The sequence below is a fragment of the Orcinus orca genome, chromosome 4, assembly GCF_937001465.1.
Source record: "Orcinus orca chromosome 4, mOrcOrc1.1, whole genome shotgun sequence".
NCBI classification, from domain to species: Eukaryota; Metazoa; Chordata; class Mammalia; order Artiodactyla; family Delphinidae; genus Orcinus; species Orcinus orca.
In genome coordinates, this window is record NC_064562.1 from 47,214,657 (window position 1) to 47,233,030 (window position 18,374).

The following is an 18,374-nucleotide window of genomic DNA, read 5'->3' on the forward strand; positions in this document are numbered from 1 at the left end:
TTTGGCTTTTACAAATTATGAATTGTTCTTTTATATATCTTAAGTTTTTCTTTTATCTAAGCATATATTTTTCTTTTTTTCCCAACTCCCAATCTCTTTTCAGGGCGTGATTGACTACATTTTCTATTCCAAGACTCATATGAACGTGCTTGGTGTCCTGGGGCCTTTAGATCCTCAATGGCTGGTTGAGAACAACATCACTGGGTGTCCACACCCTCACATCCCTTCAGACCACTTCTCACTGTTAACACAACTTGAACTCCACCCTCCACTCCTGCCTCTTGTCAATGGTGTTCACTTGCCTAATCGGAGGTAGTGGAGTACTGCCCCGCAAAGACGGGGATCTGTTACTATGGACCTGTACAGTTGTAAATCAAAGTATGTAGGAGTGAAGTATGGCCATCCTTAAGCTGCTTCTTCAGGTTCCTTTCATTATGTGTTTGCTATAAGATTTTGTACAATTTTGTGCATATTGGTATCATTTGGCACTAGGGCTGGAACCAAAGTATTATCACTCTCTTTCCAGATTTTTAATTTAACATGTTTTTAAGTTGGACCTTCTTCATATTATATTAGGAGTCAGCATTCATAATTGATAAATCACCAATTCAAGGCCCAACAACAGGGTATTTGTTTTTCCAGAACAAATACTTTCTTTTGAATGGTTTCAAGTGAGCCAACCATTTTTCATTTTTGTGAAAGGCAGTTTTTAAAAACTATAAATAAAAGATTTTAAACTGAATGATGGCATGCCTTGCAGGAAACTGCCTTGAATTTCTGTTTTCCATGATAACAAACTGATTTTTGGCTCCCCAGTCATTTGCACATTAACAAAGCACTTAAATTTGCTAGATCTGTACATAAACTAGCCATAATGAGAAAAACTGAGAAATGAAAGGTGATTGCACAATATGGTTTCAAAATCAAGCATTTAACAGCACACAACAATTTGTTGGGGAAGTGCTGGTTGGTTTTTTTTATTTGTTTGTTTTGTTTTTTGAGGAATCGTTCTGTGTTTTGTTCCCCTATTAGTTATAACCTTACTAGAAGTGTTAATTCTAAGCCTGTCTGTTCAGTTTCTTTATAGGAAAACAACGGGTAATTTCTACTGCCACACATCTTGAAAATAGAATTTGGTCTATTTAGGGTGCCCACAAAATTAGTGTCCAGTATTTTTTATTGTTTCCATCCACCCTTTTCTGCCTGGTTGTGCTGGAAAAAACAGATATTATATGATCTGTATCATTTTTGCTGTTATGGTCAAATGTTTAAAAAACAACTACCGAATGAAAAGGCCCTGATCAAAGTTTTAGAAGAAGAAAGCTACAAATATTCCATGTGTTTCCCAGAGTAGGTCAAGTGGCTGATGGTTTTGGCTTTTTGAGGTGACAGTGGAAAGGATTTGGGAGAGAGAACAGGGAGTAGTTGAAAACCTTGGATCATTTTTCCTGACTCTAGTTGCCAAATGGCCATTATATGCTTTTAATCTTTGTTTCCGTTGTCTGTCAGGGTTGAATTAAGAAGCTACTGGTTTATTCCCAACTGTTGATGCTCTTTAGATATGTTAGAATCCTTTTTTCGCCCAGGAGGGGCCAGTTGAAAAATCTGTGACTCAAGAGGCAGTGGTTGAAATACCATTTAATGGGGGAAAAATTGGTTGGCTACTTGATGTTAATTATGGCACAGTAACAGGAAAAGGTTGTGTCTGTGTTTTTAAGTTTTTCTTTATTCTGCTTTTTTGCTGCTATAAGAGTTTTCTGAAATTTATATTTTAAACTTTTCATGCACTTTACTGTTTCTAGTCTCAAAATGTGATATTTTTAATAAACAAGAAACTTTCCATTATGTGAATGAAATTTTAAAAGAAAATAGCCTATATTTGTGTTTCACTAATATATAAAGTACAGGTCAAATTTAAATTATTTAATTAGTTTTAAATATATACAATTTGTCTCCTCTTTCAAACCTGACATCTTAGGCTGTTTTATTAGTCTTAAATGATGCATTTCCTGTGGTCATTTTATACTAATTTCTTCCATAGTAAATTAATCAGGCTACATAATATGATATTTCCCCTGAAGGGTAATTTTAGTGCGACGAGGGAGGTGGGTTGATGTAATGTCATATATGGGATTGCATCAGAAGGGTTCTGTAAAGCCTAAACTCCCTTTTAAAAGTGCCTAGTGATAGAGGCGTTGTTTGTCATCTATTATAATTGGAATGTCATTGTAGTTGAGTGAAGTTTGATGTAAATAAAATATTCTTTTAAAAATGTCAAGATATCAGAATAAACAAAATAAACAAAGAAACAACCCTTAAGATGACAGATTTTCCTCAATGTGCAGGTATCCCTTCTTATATACCTCAAGCATTCAACATCTAGCCATGCAAATTGATTACATAGTACTGGAAAGTAGAATAGCATGAAAAACTTAATTTTGTGGACATTACCTTTTTTTGTAATCAGCTACTGTATGTTTTATTTTAAATCTTTTGTTTTGGGTGGGTTTTCTGCTCTGGAGGTATATGCACTAACAAAACATTTTCCTCCTTTCATCTACGCATGTTAATTAGCAATGTGAGCAATATTTCTTACCATACTTCACTCCCAATATTTTTTGAGATGTTTGTATAAAATGGAATTTAAAGTTCACTTATGATTGTATATGAACCACAGAGGAGCCCATTTATTAATAAAAAAAACTTTTTTAATAGTTAAATGTAGAGGGAAAAATAAAAAAAATTGGGAAACATTGTAAACAGCTTAAGTTTATTTTGTGTATGATTGAGGCACTCTGTTGCAGGAAGGTGTGTAATTGGGTTCTCTCTGCTTCCAAATGCACTCTTTCAAACCATTCATTATCCTGTGTATTTTTAATGTGGTTTTAGTAAATGTTGGTAGTAGCTCTGTTAAAGTAGGTAATTGTGTTCTGTTTTGGGTGGCAAACACACTTGGGGCATGGTAACCCAAATTTCATGTGCACGGTTTCCCTTCAGCCCACTGCCCAAATTTCACACACCCTTCACCCTTTGTTCCCTTTGTAAAAGGAGTGGTATCTGTTTTGAGCTGCCAATTCAGATGATCAGAAATGCTGCTCTCCTCAGTATTGTCTTGTTAAAAACACATGCCATTTGGACCTTTGGCATGAAAAGCCAAAAGGAAGAGGTGAATGACATATGGTATATATTCAGTGAAAGTAAAATATTTATGCTCATATACTTTCTGGTTCTCAGAATAAGTTAATAAGCTTTATGCCATGGGGCTGCTGCATATGTTATCTGAAGATAAGAGAAAATTTGGGCATTTTTAGATTGTGATAATGTTTTTTTTTAACTGTTAAATATGATTTCTGATATTTTTCTAAGAACTGGAGTGTTCTTTAAATTTATTGAAACCGTGCTGTTTGAGGAGGGGAAAACTGCACTGTTTGGCATTACAGCAGTCATACAGTGCACGTCGTCACTCACTCTCTCAGGCATTAGTATCCGCCTCATAGCTTTACACATTTTGATGGGGAGTCTTGCAGCATCCTCAGGACTGACATCTGGGAAAGGCTCAAATCCACGTACTGCTCCTTGCTTGTTGACTTTGTTTTAAAATATTGTGCCTGGTGTCAACTTTTAAGCAACAGCACTGCCTAAAAGCAAGCAGAGAACAGAATCCCAGCACCATTCTATAGGCAACTTTTTAGAATTCAAATATAGTAAATCTGTTCAAGATTTATGATGTTTTATGTAAAAAAATTTTTGTACAACGTAGCTGAATATTTTTGTTTCATTTCTTTGATGTAAGGCGTGTGAACGTTCGTTTGAATATCACATGTTAAAGTCAGGTATGGCACAATGGGTTCTGAGACCAGCTTTTCCTCCCTCCCATTTGCCTTGTTCCAAGCTCTTTCTTTTCAAATTACTTTTCTGCTATTCATAGGCAAATATTTAATTTTACTAATAAGCATCCTGTGTGAATGTATTACAGAAGCCACTGTGTTTTAGTGTTGTAGTTTGCAGAAATATAAAGCTTCATTTCTTATTTGTCCCTATTTGGTGTTTTAAAGTTACTTATTAAATCACAGAGAAGCAAGGGAGAAAGTTGAAAGATCCTGAAGGCTCATATCACTTGATTCTACGGTGGGTTGTATTAGAATTGAGGATGTGACACATTAAAACTGGAACACGGGCAATCATATGGTGTTCCATTTTAAAATTGTATCTCCTAAGTATATACCATTAAATGGGTGAAAGATTAAGTTTGTATTTGCATTTCCAAGAGTTTCTAAAAATCACTAGTGCCATGTATAATTTCAAATCAAATAGCAAAGAATAGAGAAAGCACAAGAAAAAAAAAAAAAGGTTAAATGTGTTCTTCGATGGAACCAGAGGCATATGGTTCTTCATTCCCAATCCAAGGCTAGATTTTCTAGCAATAAAAATGGACTGTGTCCCCAGTACTTACTTCTTTGTTTCTAAGGTCTTGTATTCTAAGTTTCTGAGGGATTTTAGTAGCTTTGTAAAATGCACTGACTGATCAGTAGCTTCAGTCACGGAAAACGTCATCAGTTTCTGATAAATTTGGCAGGCCCTGAGAATAATGGTTTCCTAGCAAGCAAAGACTTTAGTGCACATTTTCAAAATAGCACTCACAGAAATGTGAGTTCTCACATTTGTAAGGTAGTCTTTCTCTTCTACCTGTCCTTCCCCTTAAAAAAAAAAAAAGACACCTTTCTAAGGTGTAGAAGATTTGTTTAACCTTTTCCTTCTGAACTGTATCCTGTTTGTAGAACTCTGTGAATTATTGGTACACAAATTAACTAGGGAAATTAGAATATTTTTCTAAGCTAGGAGTTTTAAAGTTTTGAATTTGTAGACAGATGAGAACTTTTATACTTATGGTTGCTTTGAGTGATTGTAATTTTTTAACAGCATCATGATTACTAAATTTGAATTCAAACCTAAGGAAATTAGTTCATCTTAACCTGGTTTACTTACCAAAGTTGTAATCTGTTTAAGAACAGGATGCCAAGAACATCTTGTGTTTTACATGATACATCGTCATTGTGTGTCACCTTAAAGCTTAAAAGAAAAAAGAAGGTTCTTATACCTATACTGCAGGGTGTTCTGAACAAGATCCACAGAAAGAAAAAGGTAGTTCTTTTCAGGAAGGTGGTAAGGGAGAACGTGCATGTTTCTTGTTTTTAACCAGATGCCTTGTGTAAGTTTCTCTGTTAAATCACAAGTTCTATAAGAAATAGGGAAATACCAGGAAAAGCAAGCTTTATTAGCCTAGTTAGTAATTTCTTTTGGCATAAGTTTGTTTGGTTAGACTTGGTTATTCTTGGAACCAAAGGAAAACAAGCATGTTGAGGTTTTATTCAACAAACATTATGACATCGAAGTAATGGAATTTTAAGTAAAATAATTTTCACTTTCAAAGCATGTGAAATAAGGACATTTCTGCATATTAAATGTTAATTTTCTATGGCAGTGGTATAAAATTTAGTAGCATTGTACTGACACGAGAAATTGTGTCATCAGAAATAAATCACATCATGAAGAGTGTTTGCAAATGCCAAGTGATATGAGTCTTTTGGCACAGTAGCATTGGGTGTATTCAGCTTCCAGAAACTTTCAGAAGGCATAGTTTGGCGCCTACTAGTTGTTGTTTTTGTTACAACAGTCTCCCCAAATTTAGATAATTTCCCTATTTGTATGTCTGTCACTTTTAACTCATAAGCATAAGAATCACGGTAGCCCTCTCAGAAGTGGTCCTTTCTTGCTCATTTCAGTTTTGTGTTAGTTCCTAATTACTGATATATGACTGTTTCCTTTCAAGTTATCAATGGTTATATGTACCACATTTGTTTAATTAGTTAACTCACACAATTGGCTCAGCGTTGATGTGTCAAACAATGGCTTTGCTTCTCACCGAACAGGCTTAGTTTCCCGCTACTTGTTTAAATCTTGACGCAGTAAGTGATGCAGTAGTCTGGGTGTGTATTTATTCAGAAACTGTACTGTCCTTTCTCTGTGCTTAATTTGCTTAAAATATATTTCCTTACCTTTGAAATTCTTGAGCGGTGCTCTGCCAGGTTTTGGGGGTGTGGCTTGGATGGCTGTGTTGCTGCACACTGGGTGTGGAATTGTTCAGTGTTGTGAGTGGCAAATTTCTTAAACACCAGCAGCACTGAGAAGTGCACTATGGGCATTCGTACAGTTGTCCACATGCAAGCAATTCTTTCATCTAGGAGAAGCTGAAGGGTAGGATTCGTTGGAGTACTTAGTATATTTTGAGAGGGATGAATGTTTCACCTTTGGGTTTTGTTGTCTGAGTGGAGTGGGGCGGCACGGAGGGAGGTGGGTTTTGTTTGGGTTTTTTTGGAGAGTGTGTATGTACCTTTTCTCTCTGAAAGGGCCAGGGTGTTGGTCAAATTCACCGTGGATTAATTTATATATTTTTTTCTATTGTGATTTCTTTCAACCATAAAACAAGTGCCAACTAATTGTCCGTGAGATGACTGACTCTTCCACTCAGTTTACCATTTGAATAGGGAAGGGCTCATTTATTTTAATTTCTTGGCATTAAATGAATCTCCATTGTTTTGCATACATTTGAGTCATTCTGTGGCCTCTAAAGTGTTTTTGTAACTAATTTCATGGTTGGAAAGCAAAGCACATGAGTTTAAAACTGAGCAAGAAGTTTTGGTAAGTTTCCTTGCAAACTTGGTAGTTTCTATTGATGCTATTCCAAGACAGATTCTACTGTTTTAGGTTGTGTATTTACTTTGCTTTTGTCCTAAGAAAAAGCCAAGCCCTAAATCAATTTGTTAACGTGTTCTAATAATCAGTTTAAAATCTGAGATTTTCTTCCTTCTCTTTTAATCAGAAGATTTAATGAAGTGCCATGTAATCGTGGGTTACTAGTGTTTAATGTTTGATAGCCTGGTTCTGTGGTGTCCTAATCATTTAACACTCTGTCATCCCCGGAGAAAGTGGTTCTACTCTTACGGAACACATTCTCTCTGACAAAATCACCAGCTGCTTTATTTTTCTATTTATTACGGTTAAACAGTTGATGAGGTCTGTATCTTGACCAAACTGCTCAGCTGAGATGTTTTTCACAATAGACACTGTACAAAATATGCGTGCAAAAGGACACAGTTGGGTGGTAGTATTTTTTCATTAATGTGAACATTGACTAAACAAAGCAGTCCTGCCTTTTAAATCTTGTGGCAGCTCAGGAGGGAGGTGCTTAAGAACTTTAACTACTATGTCAGATGACAAAATACTTTTTTCCATTTTGGAGATTGGGTACTGCTCACACATGATGTATAGGGCTAAATATATGCTTGTTTCCTCGCACCTGTGTACCTCCCCTTCTCTCCCTCCCGTTCCTTCCCCTGTAGGCAATAAATGGCCATTTTGCAACTGCATACCTTTGTCTTGGTTTTTTACTCTTTATGTGTGCAGTTTAAGGGTCTGCTTTAAGGTCAGCATATCTCTTCTAAAGTGAAGTTGGGAGTCAAGGTCAGGCAAAAATTTCAAATTCATACTACATTTTTTTTTTTCCTGGTGAAAACTACATTACTACTTAAGTAACACTTCGTTTAGAATAGATTTGGAAGATAATCGTAGTTATGAGACTTGCTTTGGCTGAAGAAATCTGAGCAGAGAGCCACGTGTCACTTCTGAGAGGGGCTCTAAGAGCCAGTGTGCAATTTGTCATATTCCCTTTTCTTGCCTTGATGATCATAGAAACCTATGTTGAGATCAAACCTCTCATCCTAGATCCTTGAGTAATGATGAACAGAGCTCCCCTGCTGAACTACATAGGACATGTAGTGTGAGTGAAAAACAACTGCCAAATCTCAGTGTCTTAATTCAATAAACGTTTGTTATTACGGCATAATCTAGCCGGTCCTGACTGATAGACAACTATCAGACAGATCTGCCGAGTTACCAGTATTTTCACCAGCAGGTGAACCTGCCAAGACTTAGAGTAAATTCATTCAACAGACATTTAAGTATCTGCTGTGAACAAGGTGGACAGGTTCCCCATCCTCCAAGAATTCACTTTCCAAATTCTCTTCTATTTACGACTAAGGAGAAAATAATGAAGTGTTTTTGTTAAAGGTATCTTAAATCTTAGAATCTTGGAAGAGGAGCGGGAAAGGCACACAGTGAAATAATTAGGAATTCTGAAAACTATGTTTAAGGATATTCAGTAGAAAAATGATATTAACACATGGTGTGATTGGGACCAGATTATTTTTAAATGAATAATTTAAATGAATAATTCAATATTATTATTGAGTGAAACATAATAAAAAACTGAACTGCCCAGTTTAACAAGTGTTTAGGGAAGATACTGACAGATTATTTTGGAACAGATTGCTAAAAACATCAAATCTCTAGGCTGAAAGCTCAGTGCCTACTGATTTGTTTTTTCTACTAAGGACCCATTGTGAGCCTGTCGCTGACCCTGAGGACCATCTCTTTACAGAGGCCTTGATGTTGGCCAGCATTTTGGAAGTCCTCCAAAAGTAGAATCACTCACCTCTGAAGTGGATCTTGAAGGGACCAGGTTTCAGGATACTGCCTTACTAAGAAGACATACAGGGCAATCAAGACATTCACCAGGTGACCTTGCATTCCACCATGTGATCTTGGGCAAAACACATCCTCATTGGTAAAATGAATATAAGAAACTAAATCCCATGAAATGGTTCTCTCAGAAAGCAGACACCAAGACGAGGGCTTGCAGGCAGGGGGTCTTTTTGAAGAAGTGATCCCAAGAAAACAGAGCAGGGCACTAGGAAGAATGAAACAGGGAAGGAGGGAAAGCCAAGTCAAGGATGCACTGTTGAGCTAATCCTCTGGGCAACTGGGGCGTAAACCTGCCACTGACCTTCTGAAGAGCTGAATGGAACGCACCTCAAAATTGTCTTCATGAGGGGTAGGAGAGGAGAGGATTTGTTTTGGAGTCTCATCTCCCATGAGGCAAGGGTTGCTCTGTGGGTGTTCATTCCTTTTCCTATGCATGTTTGTACACCTATCAAATCCACTAAGCAGGTTCCTGCAGGTATCCCATACAATAATAGTGGAGAAATGGGGTGGGAGATGGTGCAGAAAGCGAGAAACATTTGGTGGAGCTGAGGCTACAATTAATATATGATTAATGTCATCCTCCCTCTTCCATCATGCATTCCACATCTAGCTTTGCACCACCACATCAGTAGTCTAGGTTGCTTCCCTAACGTTGGGTGACCCAGACCTTCATCCCAACAAGATGTATTTTGCTTGTTGGGCCATTGGTAAACAGTCTGCTAACCCATACCTGGGCATGAAATTACCAAGAGCTGCCCAGCGAATCCCGTGGATTCCAGACATGCTGCTTCCTGCCTCCCATTTTGTAGTAGTAGCACCCGTATTTTCTCATGGCAGTTTAACACTAGCATGGTGAGCCCCACATGGCCCCTTCCTGGGGGCAACCTACATCCAGTGCCTGGGCAGTGTGGGCATGAGGGCCTGGTCTCAGTCCACACCTCAGCAACCCTGAAGGGCCAACCCACCAGATGTTCAGAGTTCCCCATGGTGCCTCTGTTGAGACTTCACTGTAACCCAACTTCTCCCTTGGTTCAGTTCTAATTCCTTTCACGGGGTGTGATTCTGAGAGCACTTCCTAAAGTAATAAGTTTCCTGAACGCTAATCTCCATCTCAGAGTATGCTTCCCAAGGGACAGGACCTGCCACACCAAGTTTTAAGGAGTCATTCCAGAAGCATATTAGGACTGCCTCCAGGACTCCCTGCTAAGACTTTAAATTTTGAATCATTAGAGAGTGCCACTGTGTCAATAAATTGTTTCTTATGTACTCTTACTGAGGTCTCTCTGGCCCAGCGCTTTCAAAATCCACTTCCACATGTTTCTCCAGTTCCTGGTCATAATGTTAGCCCAGGTCTTATAATTCATTGGGAAAGTGGTTTTCTTCTGGTGTATTCCTCTGCACAGGCTGTGCTGTGATGTTTCCAGGGGGAAGGGCACCAACCCTTTACATTTTCTAGAAGTCACTTCAGCCCGAGGGGGAGGGGCTTGCAACAATGAGGGGAGGTGCAACAGCACTGGCTGCCTCTTACTTTGTTTGCACCTTTGTTTGTTTTTTTTTAACATCTTTATTGGAGTGTAATTGCTTTACAGTGTTGTGTTTCTGCTGTATAACAAAGTGAATCAGCTATATGTGTACATATATCCCCATGTCTCCTCCCTCTTGCATCTCCCTCCCACCCTCCCTATCCCACCCTTCTAGGTGGTCACAAAGCACCCAGCTGATCTCCCTGTGTTTGCACCTTTGTGATCAGAGGCAGCAGTTGGCATTCAGAGCACAGAGCCCCAATATTTGGAGAACTGGGTTCTGTTTGCTCACCCTGCCTCCTGCAAGCTGTGTGCTGCCTGCTCCAGGAACAGGTGCACAGCTGCCTGCCATGAGGCTGGGGGTGGGGTAGCTGCTACTATGCTAAGAGCTGACACTGACCAAAATTAACCCCGATTTACCTTCCAAGCCTTCCCCTGGAAGTTTCAAGTCTTCAGTAGACTCCAGAGTTCTCAGATAGATTGTGCCAGTGTAATTGTTGTCTAGGTGGGGAGGCAGATTCCTGGTGCTTTCTACTCTGCCATCTTCCTAGAACCCTCCTTCATGTCTAACCATTTTTAGTGTCAATACAACCACAACCTAATGCTGCTATGTAACAGGACGCCAGTGTCCTTTACACGAATATGCTCCTGTCACAGATGTATTTCTTAATATTTTGGCAAAAGAATGTCTTCTGGGCCCTTCAAGGTGAGGGTATGGTTGGGAGCGGCTAAGCAGTTTGTACATTTTGAACCCGTTCCAGAGTCTCATCTCTAGGATTCTCCAGATGCCTTTGCCTGTGCCTGTGCTACCCACTGAGGTAGCCTCATGTGGTTGTTGAGCACTTGAAATGATAGTTTAAAAAATATATTAGATTAAAATATGGATCCTAGAAAGCTAGGAATTACATATGTGGCTCATATTTCTGTCTGATAGTTCTTCAATGTGCCAAACACGTTCTGCCATCTTTGCCTCACATGTTTTTGGCATTATTTTACTAACCTAACAGGGTTAGTCCCACCCCCTGGTGCTTCAATCGACACATTTAATCCTGAATCCCAGGCAGGTGTACCCATGTCATATACGTTCACACTGATTCAGTCTTCTGAATTTCATTCTTCTGAATAGTCTTAGAATGTATTCTGCTGTGGTCTGAATGATCGTGTCACCTAGAACTCATACGTTTGAATCTTAACCCACAAGGTTCGTGATATTAGGAGGTGGCGCCTTTGGAAGGGGCTTAAGCCATGAGGTTGGATGCCTCATGAATGGGATTAGTGCGTTATAAAAGAGGCTCCAGAGAGATCCTTTGTCTCTTCACCATGTGACAACACAGCAAGAAGGTGCCATCTGTGAACTAGGAAGAGGGCCCTCACCAGAGGGTGACCACGCTGGCGCCTTGATCTTGGTTTTGTTTGTTTGTCTTTTTAGGCCACGCCACGTGGCTTGCAGGATGTTAGTTCCCTGACCAGGGGTCGAACTCGTGTTCCCTGCAGTGGAAGCACGGAGGCCCAACCACTGGACGACCAGGGAAAGTCCCTGGTGCCTTGATCTTGGATTTCCAGTCTCCAGAACTGTCAGAAATTTCTGTAGTTTATAAGCTGCCAGTCTGTGGTATTTTGTTATACCAGCCTGAATGGATTAAGACATATTCCTATACATGTTTTCAAGACTTCTTTCAATACAAACTGACAAAATTCTGCAACTCCTTTGGTGTATTTGCTGTCTTTTACTGGAGCAGGTCCTGTACCAGCTTTTCCATCTGGGCTATGTTGGGATAGAACTTTTGTTATGAGGCTAGAGACAATGAGGGGTGGTTAGAATGGGTTCTGCGGGGAATAAGCAACCTCTTCTCTGGCAAATGCCACAAGTGAAGTCATGCAAAGGTTTAATGCAAGTGAAGGTTGGTTGCCTTGGGTGGGATGTTAAGTGGACAAATTGACAAGGGGAGAACTATTTCTGCTAGCTAGGAAGATTCAGGAAGTTGGAAAGTTCAGAGTTTGCAGCCTCATCTCTGTGCAAATGTTACCATCCAAAGTCTCAGTGAAATGCTCCTTTGCATCCAGAGCCCTTATCTTAGCATAAAATAACTAATAGGACCATACATTTAAGTAATGTTGCAACTTTTTCAATCTATATTATCAGCCATGTCTGACCTGTGACTCCAGAGCAATGGAATGTGGGTACGAAGCCTAAGGTTTTATGTTAAAACTTTAAGGTGTTAGGTTTATCTTTTTCTTTGTGTATACTCTTCAGAGCAATCAGAAGCATCCAGACCATCTAATAATTCTTGTTAATCATGATTATTATCATAATGGTCAAGTGCATCAGTTACTTGGCCAAAGCATTGTCTTAACCCTGTACTAGTCTCAAGAAACCACAGCTTATTAAGTCATCATGATGCTACTGCACGCCACAACTTACTGGTGTTCATTTATCGCCTATAAAGAGGTCTTCACTGTATTCCTGGTCAAACAGATAACAGCCCAATCTCAGGGTTCCGTGTTGAATATCAGTTTCCTGCAACCATTCCTGATACCAAGAGCTGTATCAGTAAGGAGCCATTCAGAAAAACAGAAACCACTTTGGGCATTGCAAACAGAAGAAATTTCGTGCAGGGGATTGGTTACAGGAAATGGAAGAACTGGGAAGCCAAATAAGAAGGTATTGAGACAATCCTAAAAAATTTGGAAAAGCAGGATACTGCTACCACCACTCGGGTGGATGGAATGTAGGGAGGACAGAGTGCTACCAGGGCTCAGAAGCTGAGCCATCTACTGAGAGCCGGAACCCCTCAGTGGCTATCTTGTGAGATCTGAAATATATTGGAATGATTATCCCATGAGAACTGGTGTTATGGAGGGAACATAGCCAATGCCAGAGATGCCACCAAAGCAGAGAAGGAGAGGGTAAAATACCCTGACTACTTCTCTCTCCTACCCCTGAGTAATCCAGCAAGGCTTCCCATTTGCCAAACCTACCGAGAAACCACTTGTGAAGGGACTCTGGGAAATGTAGATCCTGAGATACAGGCAGAACTAAGGAAGAATGGGAATGAATCTGAGAGCAAGCAGGCAAATGACCAACACAAGAAGTGTATCCCTTTTTTGTAATTATGTACACGCTTGGTGCTGTAGGTGGAGTCATAGAGACGATACAGTACAGACTTTGCTTCAGAAAAGCTTGCAAACATATGGCTATATTTGTATGTCATTAGTAGTAACAGCATGAATGCCAGATGAATCTTATGTCATCCTAACATTAATTTCCTGGTAGGGCTACCTACATATTTTTTATATATAGAAGCAATCACCATAAATAGCATCTTATGAGAGGCATGAAATTACTTGAAGTAGCAAGCTTTTAAATACGATTCTAAGTACTTTCCTTATTTTGACAACTTTATTCAATATTTTACCTGTTAATAGAGAAAATTAGGAAAAACCAAAGAACAACACACACCTTCCCTTCCATAAGCTTGGCTTTCTTTAGTAATTTGCAACTACATAGCCAAGGTGATTTGTCTAAATTTAGTAGACCACAAATGATGTGTCAAAATGAGGTACTAAACATATGGAGAGGTAATAGTATGGAGAATCCTGCTGTGAGATATTTATTTCTGTGGAAACTTTAATCTTTATTATTTCCACATCTATGAAATATTCTATGAGGGGAAAAAAGGGAACTCTTTTGTTTTAAGAGTCTTATTCTAAGCCAAAAATACTCTTGCCAAACTTTTTGCTTATACCCTTGATGGTTTGTCAACTGTATCTACCAAAAATCAGATAAGTTTGGAAAGTTTACATTCTATACCAGGTTTAAAAAAGAAAGACTTTATGTTTTGACTATGTGAATTCTCTACGCTGTGATCAGGAAGTTAGATTCAGGCATTGACCCAATGATCCATGTAACAGCTTCCATTTTTGTCCCCCATAGGAGGGAGGAAAGATTTGCTAGAGAGGCTGACAGCATGAGAATGTGCTACTTCTTTTAACCCTCCAGATTGGGTTTCTCCTCAACACAACTGGCCAAGCAGTTGTTTCTGAACAGTCTTGGATGCTCTCCACATGACCAGGTTTTCAGTTGTATATAGTAATGCCTTCCATTAGAATCAAGGGGATATCTTTGGCCATCACCACAAACATCTGACTTGACAAACTCACCGTGTACAAACTACATGACACTGAATACTGGATTCAATGTGAAGATGGCAAAAGACAAATGTTTCTTCTCCTGTCCTGATGCAGGCCAGCTTGTAGGCATACTTCCGGGGGGGAAAAAAAAAAAAGGCATGGAGCCGTTAGGAAATGTGTAGGCTAAGTGAGAGGATACAAAAAATTAGGTTCCTTTTGCAACTTCCCATTTTTAAAGGGTGGAGCAGCTTTTATCATCTTTGCACAGTGCCCTCAATAAAATGTTTATTGAATGAATTCATTCAAGAAGACTTAGAAATATGACAGCCCTTCAAATGTTTGAAAACTGTTATCATATGGGAGAGGAATTATTGAGCCTCTCTTTAATAACCACCCTCCGTTCTTAGTTTTCCTCCCTTTAAGGACACACAGAACAATAAATGGGGGTGTTTTAAAATTATTAGAAGTATTTAAAAACAGACCACATAGAGATTTCCTTGCTACTACTTCTGGAAACACCATAGAAGAAGATATGGTTTCTGTAGACAGTAAGTCTAGATGACCACTAATTGGCCTCCCAACTCTGGCAAGACTCATAGAATCTTCAATTTTCATTATCATTCAGATAGTTATGTTCATAGTCATTAATAAAAATGTCTTTGAAGTATGCAAAGAATTAAAATATAACTGGGACTGAAGGAAATGTAATGGCCAATTTATTTATGTATATGAGTAATTGAATAAGTAGTTCAACTCTTAACTGGACGTAATTAAGCCTCTTTCATTCTGTAGAAAGTTCATTTGATTCCATTACCTTCTCATCTTGAAAGAGAAGACAAAAGAAAGGGAAATAACAAATTTGACAGTGAAGGAAAGGAAAATTCTTGTTGTTTCCCTCCTCTCTCACTCACTCTTTAGACCCTCTGGACCTGGAGAGAAGCAGCTTAGTGGAGTAGTGGGTCCAGAAACCCAGAGGTGGTCGGCCAACTCCCAGACATCAAATCAATGACCCTGGTCCTTATTTCCCTCAACCTTTGTGTCACATTCACTCATGATAAGCATCCATTACTTCTTAAAAATTCCATTCTCTTGGCCTTTGTGAACCTTCAGAAGAGTTGAAAAAGACTCAGGAAAAATTATTTCTTCCCTGTTTGTTCCTTTTCTTTCTCTCTCCACTACCTTCGACTTATTCCAAGCATCAGCCCTAGTGCTTCCTTTCCTTTTCATTATTCCATCCATAGATGACTCCCTAACGTCTAACTCTACCCCAATCTCTTTCTTTCTTTTTCTTTTTTTCGCGGTACGCGGGCCTCTCACTGCTGTGGCCTCTCCCGTTGCGGAGCACAGGCTCCGGACGCGCAGGCTCAGCAGCCATGGCTCACGGGCCCAGCCGCCGCGCGGAACGCGGGAACCTCCCAGACCGGGGCATGAACCTGTGTCCCCTGCATCGGCAGGCAGACTCCCAACCACTGCGCCACCAGGGAAGCCCTCTTTCTTTATTTTTAGTCCTCTATTTCTGACTGCCTCTGTGAAATTCTTGGGCACACGAATTTCACTATATTCCAAATTAAATGAATCTTTCCATCACTTGTCCTGTTTCTCCTCTTGGTTTCTTAGATAGGGTGAGTAAAAGATTCCAGTCAGGAGTAGGCCAAGGTTTGGGGAGCCATGGAAAGCAAGAGGTCAGTCAGAAACATTACAGATGGAAGACCAGTAGGACTTGATAAGTACTATCTTTCTCTTCTCTATTTTATTAAGTACAAATCTATTATTACTAATTTAAATTGTACAAAAAGTCATTGATAGTCTTTTTTTTACTGTACTGTTTTATAGTTTTATTTGTAAAGGACTTCTAAAAGTTCAATACTAAACTTGGTCTGCCAACTCTTAGTGCTTTAGGCTTTTAAGTTTCTCAAATTCAACTGCTCCCATTTTGTAGATATTTGGGAACTTAATCTCCACAGTTGGGAGGTGGTGTATATGTGTGCGTGCTATAATAGATTATGAGGAATGAAAAAATAATCAAGTGTGGGGTTTCATAAAAATGGAAAACTTATCAAAGAATGGATTAAATCTATACCTCCTTGTCCCTCTTCTCTGCATACTTCCTCCTCAAATCCAAGCCACATTGGGTGGGCTTTGCTACTGGCCTATATGGAACGTTTTTTTACTCTAATGTTATCTAGGGGTAGTCCTCTGACCTGATTACATTCTGAATACAAGTGAAACAACTGGAAATGGCTCTTTGTTTGACAGGGCTGAACTGTGTTTTAAACATCTGCTGTCTAAATGCATATTAAAGAAGCTTCTCCAAGTAAATGTCGTTGTCTATCTGTGGAAAATACTCAGCTGTCTGGAGGGACAAGTGTTATGTCATATGAGCTCTCAGTGTCTCTTCCTATCCTGAAAACAAACACAGGAGAAAGGAATAAGAAATCCTTTCAGCATACATGCCAAAGGTCTGAGAGTGCCTTATTATAGTACAGTTGTTAAAAGCATGTATAATATTTGTCTTTTTGCCAGAATTAGGCAATTACACAATTACTATACAAAATTCTGATCTTGTCTGAAACTGCAGTGGTGGGACTGTCATCTCTAGTGGAATTGTGAACTCATGGGCCACCAGTTTTTCTCTAGTGACAGTGCCCTGTGTATTTTCAGGGATGCAAGGAGGAGCGTCTTGGTGAAAAGATGAAATGTTTGCTGTGATCCGCTTTTCTATTCCCCTTATCTGAGACTCAGGTGCAAAAAAGAGGGCCTGGGATGACTTTGGGAAGAAAAAGAAGAAAGAAGAGAATTGAAAGGGTTGATTTTTTTTTTTTTTTTTTTTATGGTGGTAGTGTTGAAAAATTGTAGTAGAAAAAAGAGTTCTAGGAACTGGAGGAAACAATAAAAATGGTTTAGCTCACCTGCTAGCTGTGGGTTTATGCTGGTTAACATGCTATACCTATAGCAGAGCTATCGTATTGCATTGATTTATTACTATGAATATGTAAAAGTGCTTTTTAAACTAACAGAAGTTCTCTTTTTATATTTTTAAGAATATTGGTGCAGGAAAAAATGGATGAAAATACATCAAAATGGTTACTAGATTTTAATTCATTTTTATATCCTACTTCTTTTCCACTTAACCTTATAACTTAAGCATTTCTCCAGGTTAATAAATATAACTTCAAAACCACAGAATATTATAAAGCCATTCAAAATGTTTTGGTTGTGCTTTCATAGGGTTGAATTCTGTATTTAATGAACATATAAATTGCTTCTAATATTTTGCTAATATATATCGCTGAGACTAACATAAATGTACTAAAATTTTACATTTTCAATATCAAAACTTACTTTGCCAACATTTAGAATGATTGGAATTGCAGAGGAGCATTAAGATATTATGTGGCTCAGACCTAGCCCCATGTGAAACTTGGGTATCTAATCTACCTCCACCATTACAACCCAGGGAGCCAGGGGTTAAAACTCCCAGCAGATGGTGCTGCTGATGTTGATGCTGCTGACTGAGCATCCCAGGAATTTAAATACTTGCTTAAACAGGGTTAATACATGGAAGACAGCTGGTCTGTTTCAGAATTAGAGGTCGGGAGGTTAGTCACATTTCCCTAAACATAGAGGACAAACCAGTCAGGATCAGTGAAAGCAATTTAGGGAAAGGAAAAAGCAGAGGGTTCTATTTAAGGGAGCAATTGAATGAGAGGGTAGATGGTGCTAGGGTAGAACAGAATCACCATATACCGAGGGAGGAGGACGAGGAAATGAAAGAAGACCGAGACAGGCATGGCGGAACACTGGCCCACATCCTCCATGCTCCAGCCCATTTCCCAACTCCAAGTTTCATTGACCTATATTTTCACCAGTATGTGGATGTGAGTTAGCAGAGCTTTGATCTTGCCAGGCTGTTAGACATTTAACTTGGCTAATTTGCTCTGTAAGAGGACACAGTGGGATGTTATCAAGTTGGAAGAAGCTATTAATGTCTTAGAATTAAAATCTCATCAAGGACAGTGACTAACATCTATTGCAGTCCAAATTCTGCAAATGCCTTGAGGGTCTGTTCTTTGTGGAGCACTGTGATAGAAGTTTAAGGGTTTGAAGTGGAAAAGAAGT

The 18,374-nt window shown here is 39.1% G+C and overlaps 1 protein-coding gene across 6 annotated transcripts in view; it reads left to right on the top strand.

The window, feature by feature from the left end:
• The window catches only part of CNOT6L (CCR4-NOT transcription complex subunit 6 like), a 119,386-nt gene extending 111,959 nt beyond the window's left edge, over positions 1–7,427 (top strand). For all 6 annotated transcript variants that reach the window (XM_033406472.2, XM_033406471.2, XM_033406470.2 and 3 more), the window contains one exon: positions 104–7,427. In XM_033406472.2, the coding sequence (XP_033262363.1) occupies positions 104–316 (213 nt within the window). In that variant the 3' untranslated portion in view covers positions 317–7,427. The remainder of the gene's footprint in view (positions 1–103) is intronic.
• The last annotated feature ends 10,947 nt before the right edge of the window (positions 7,428–18,374 follow it).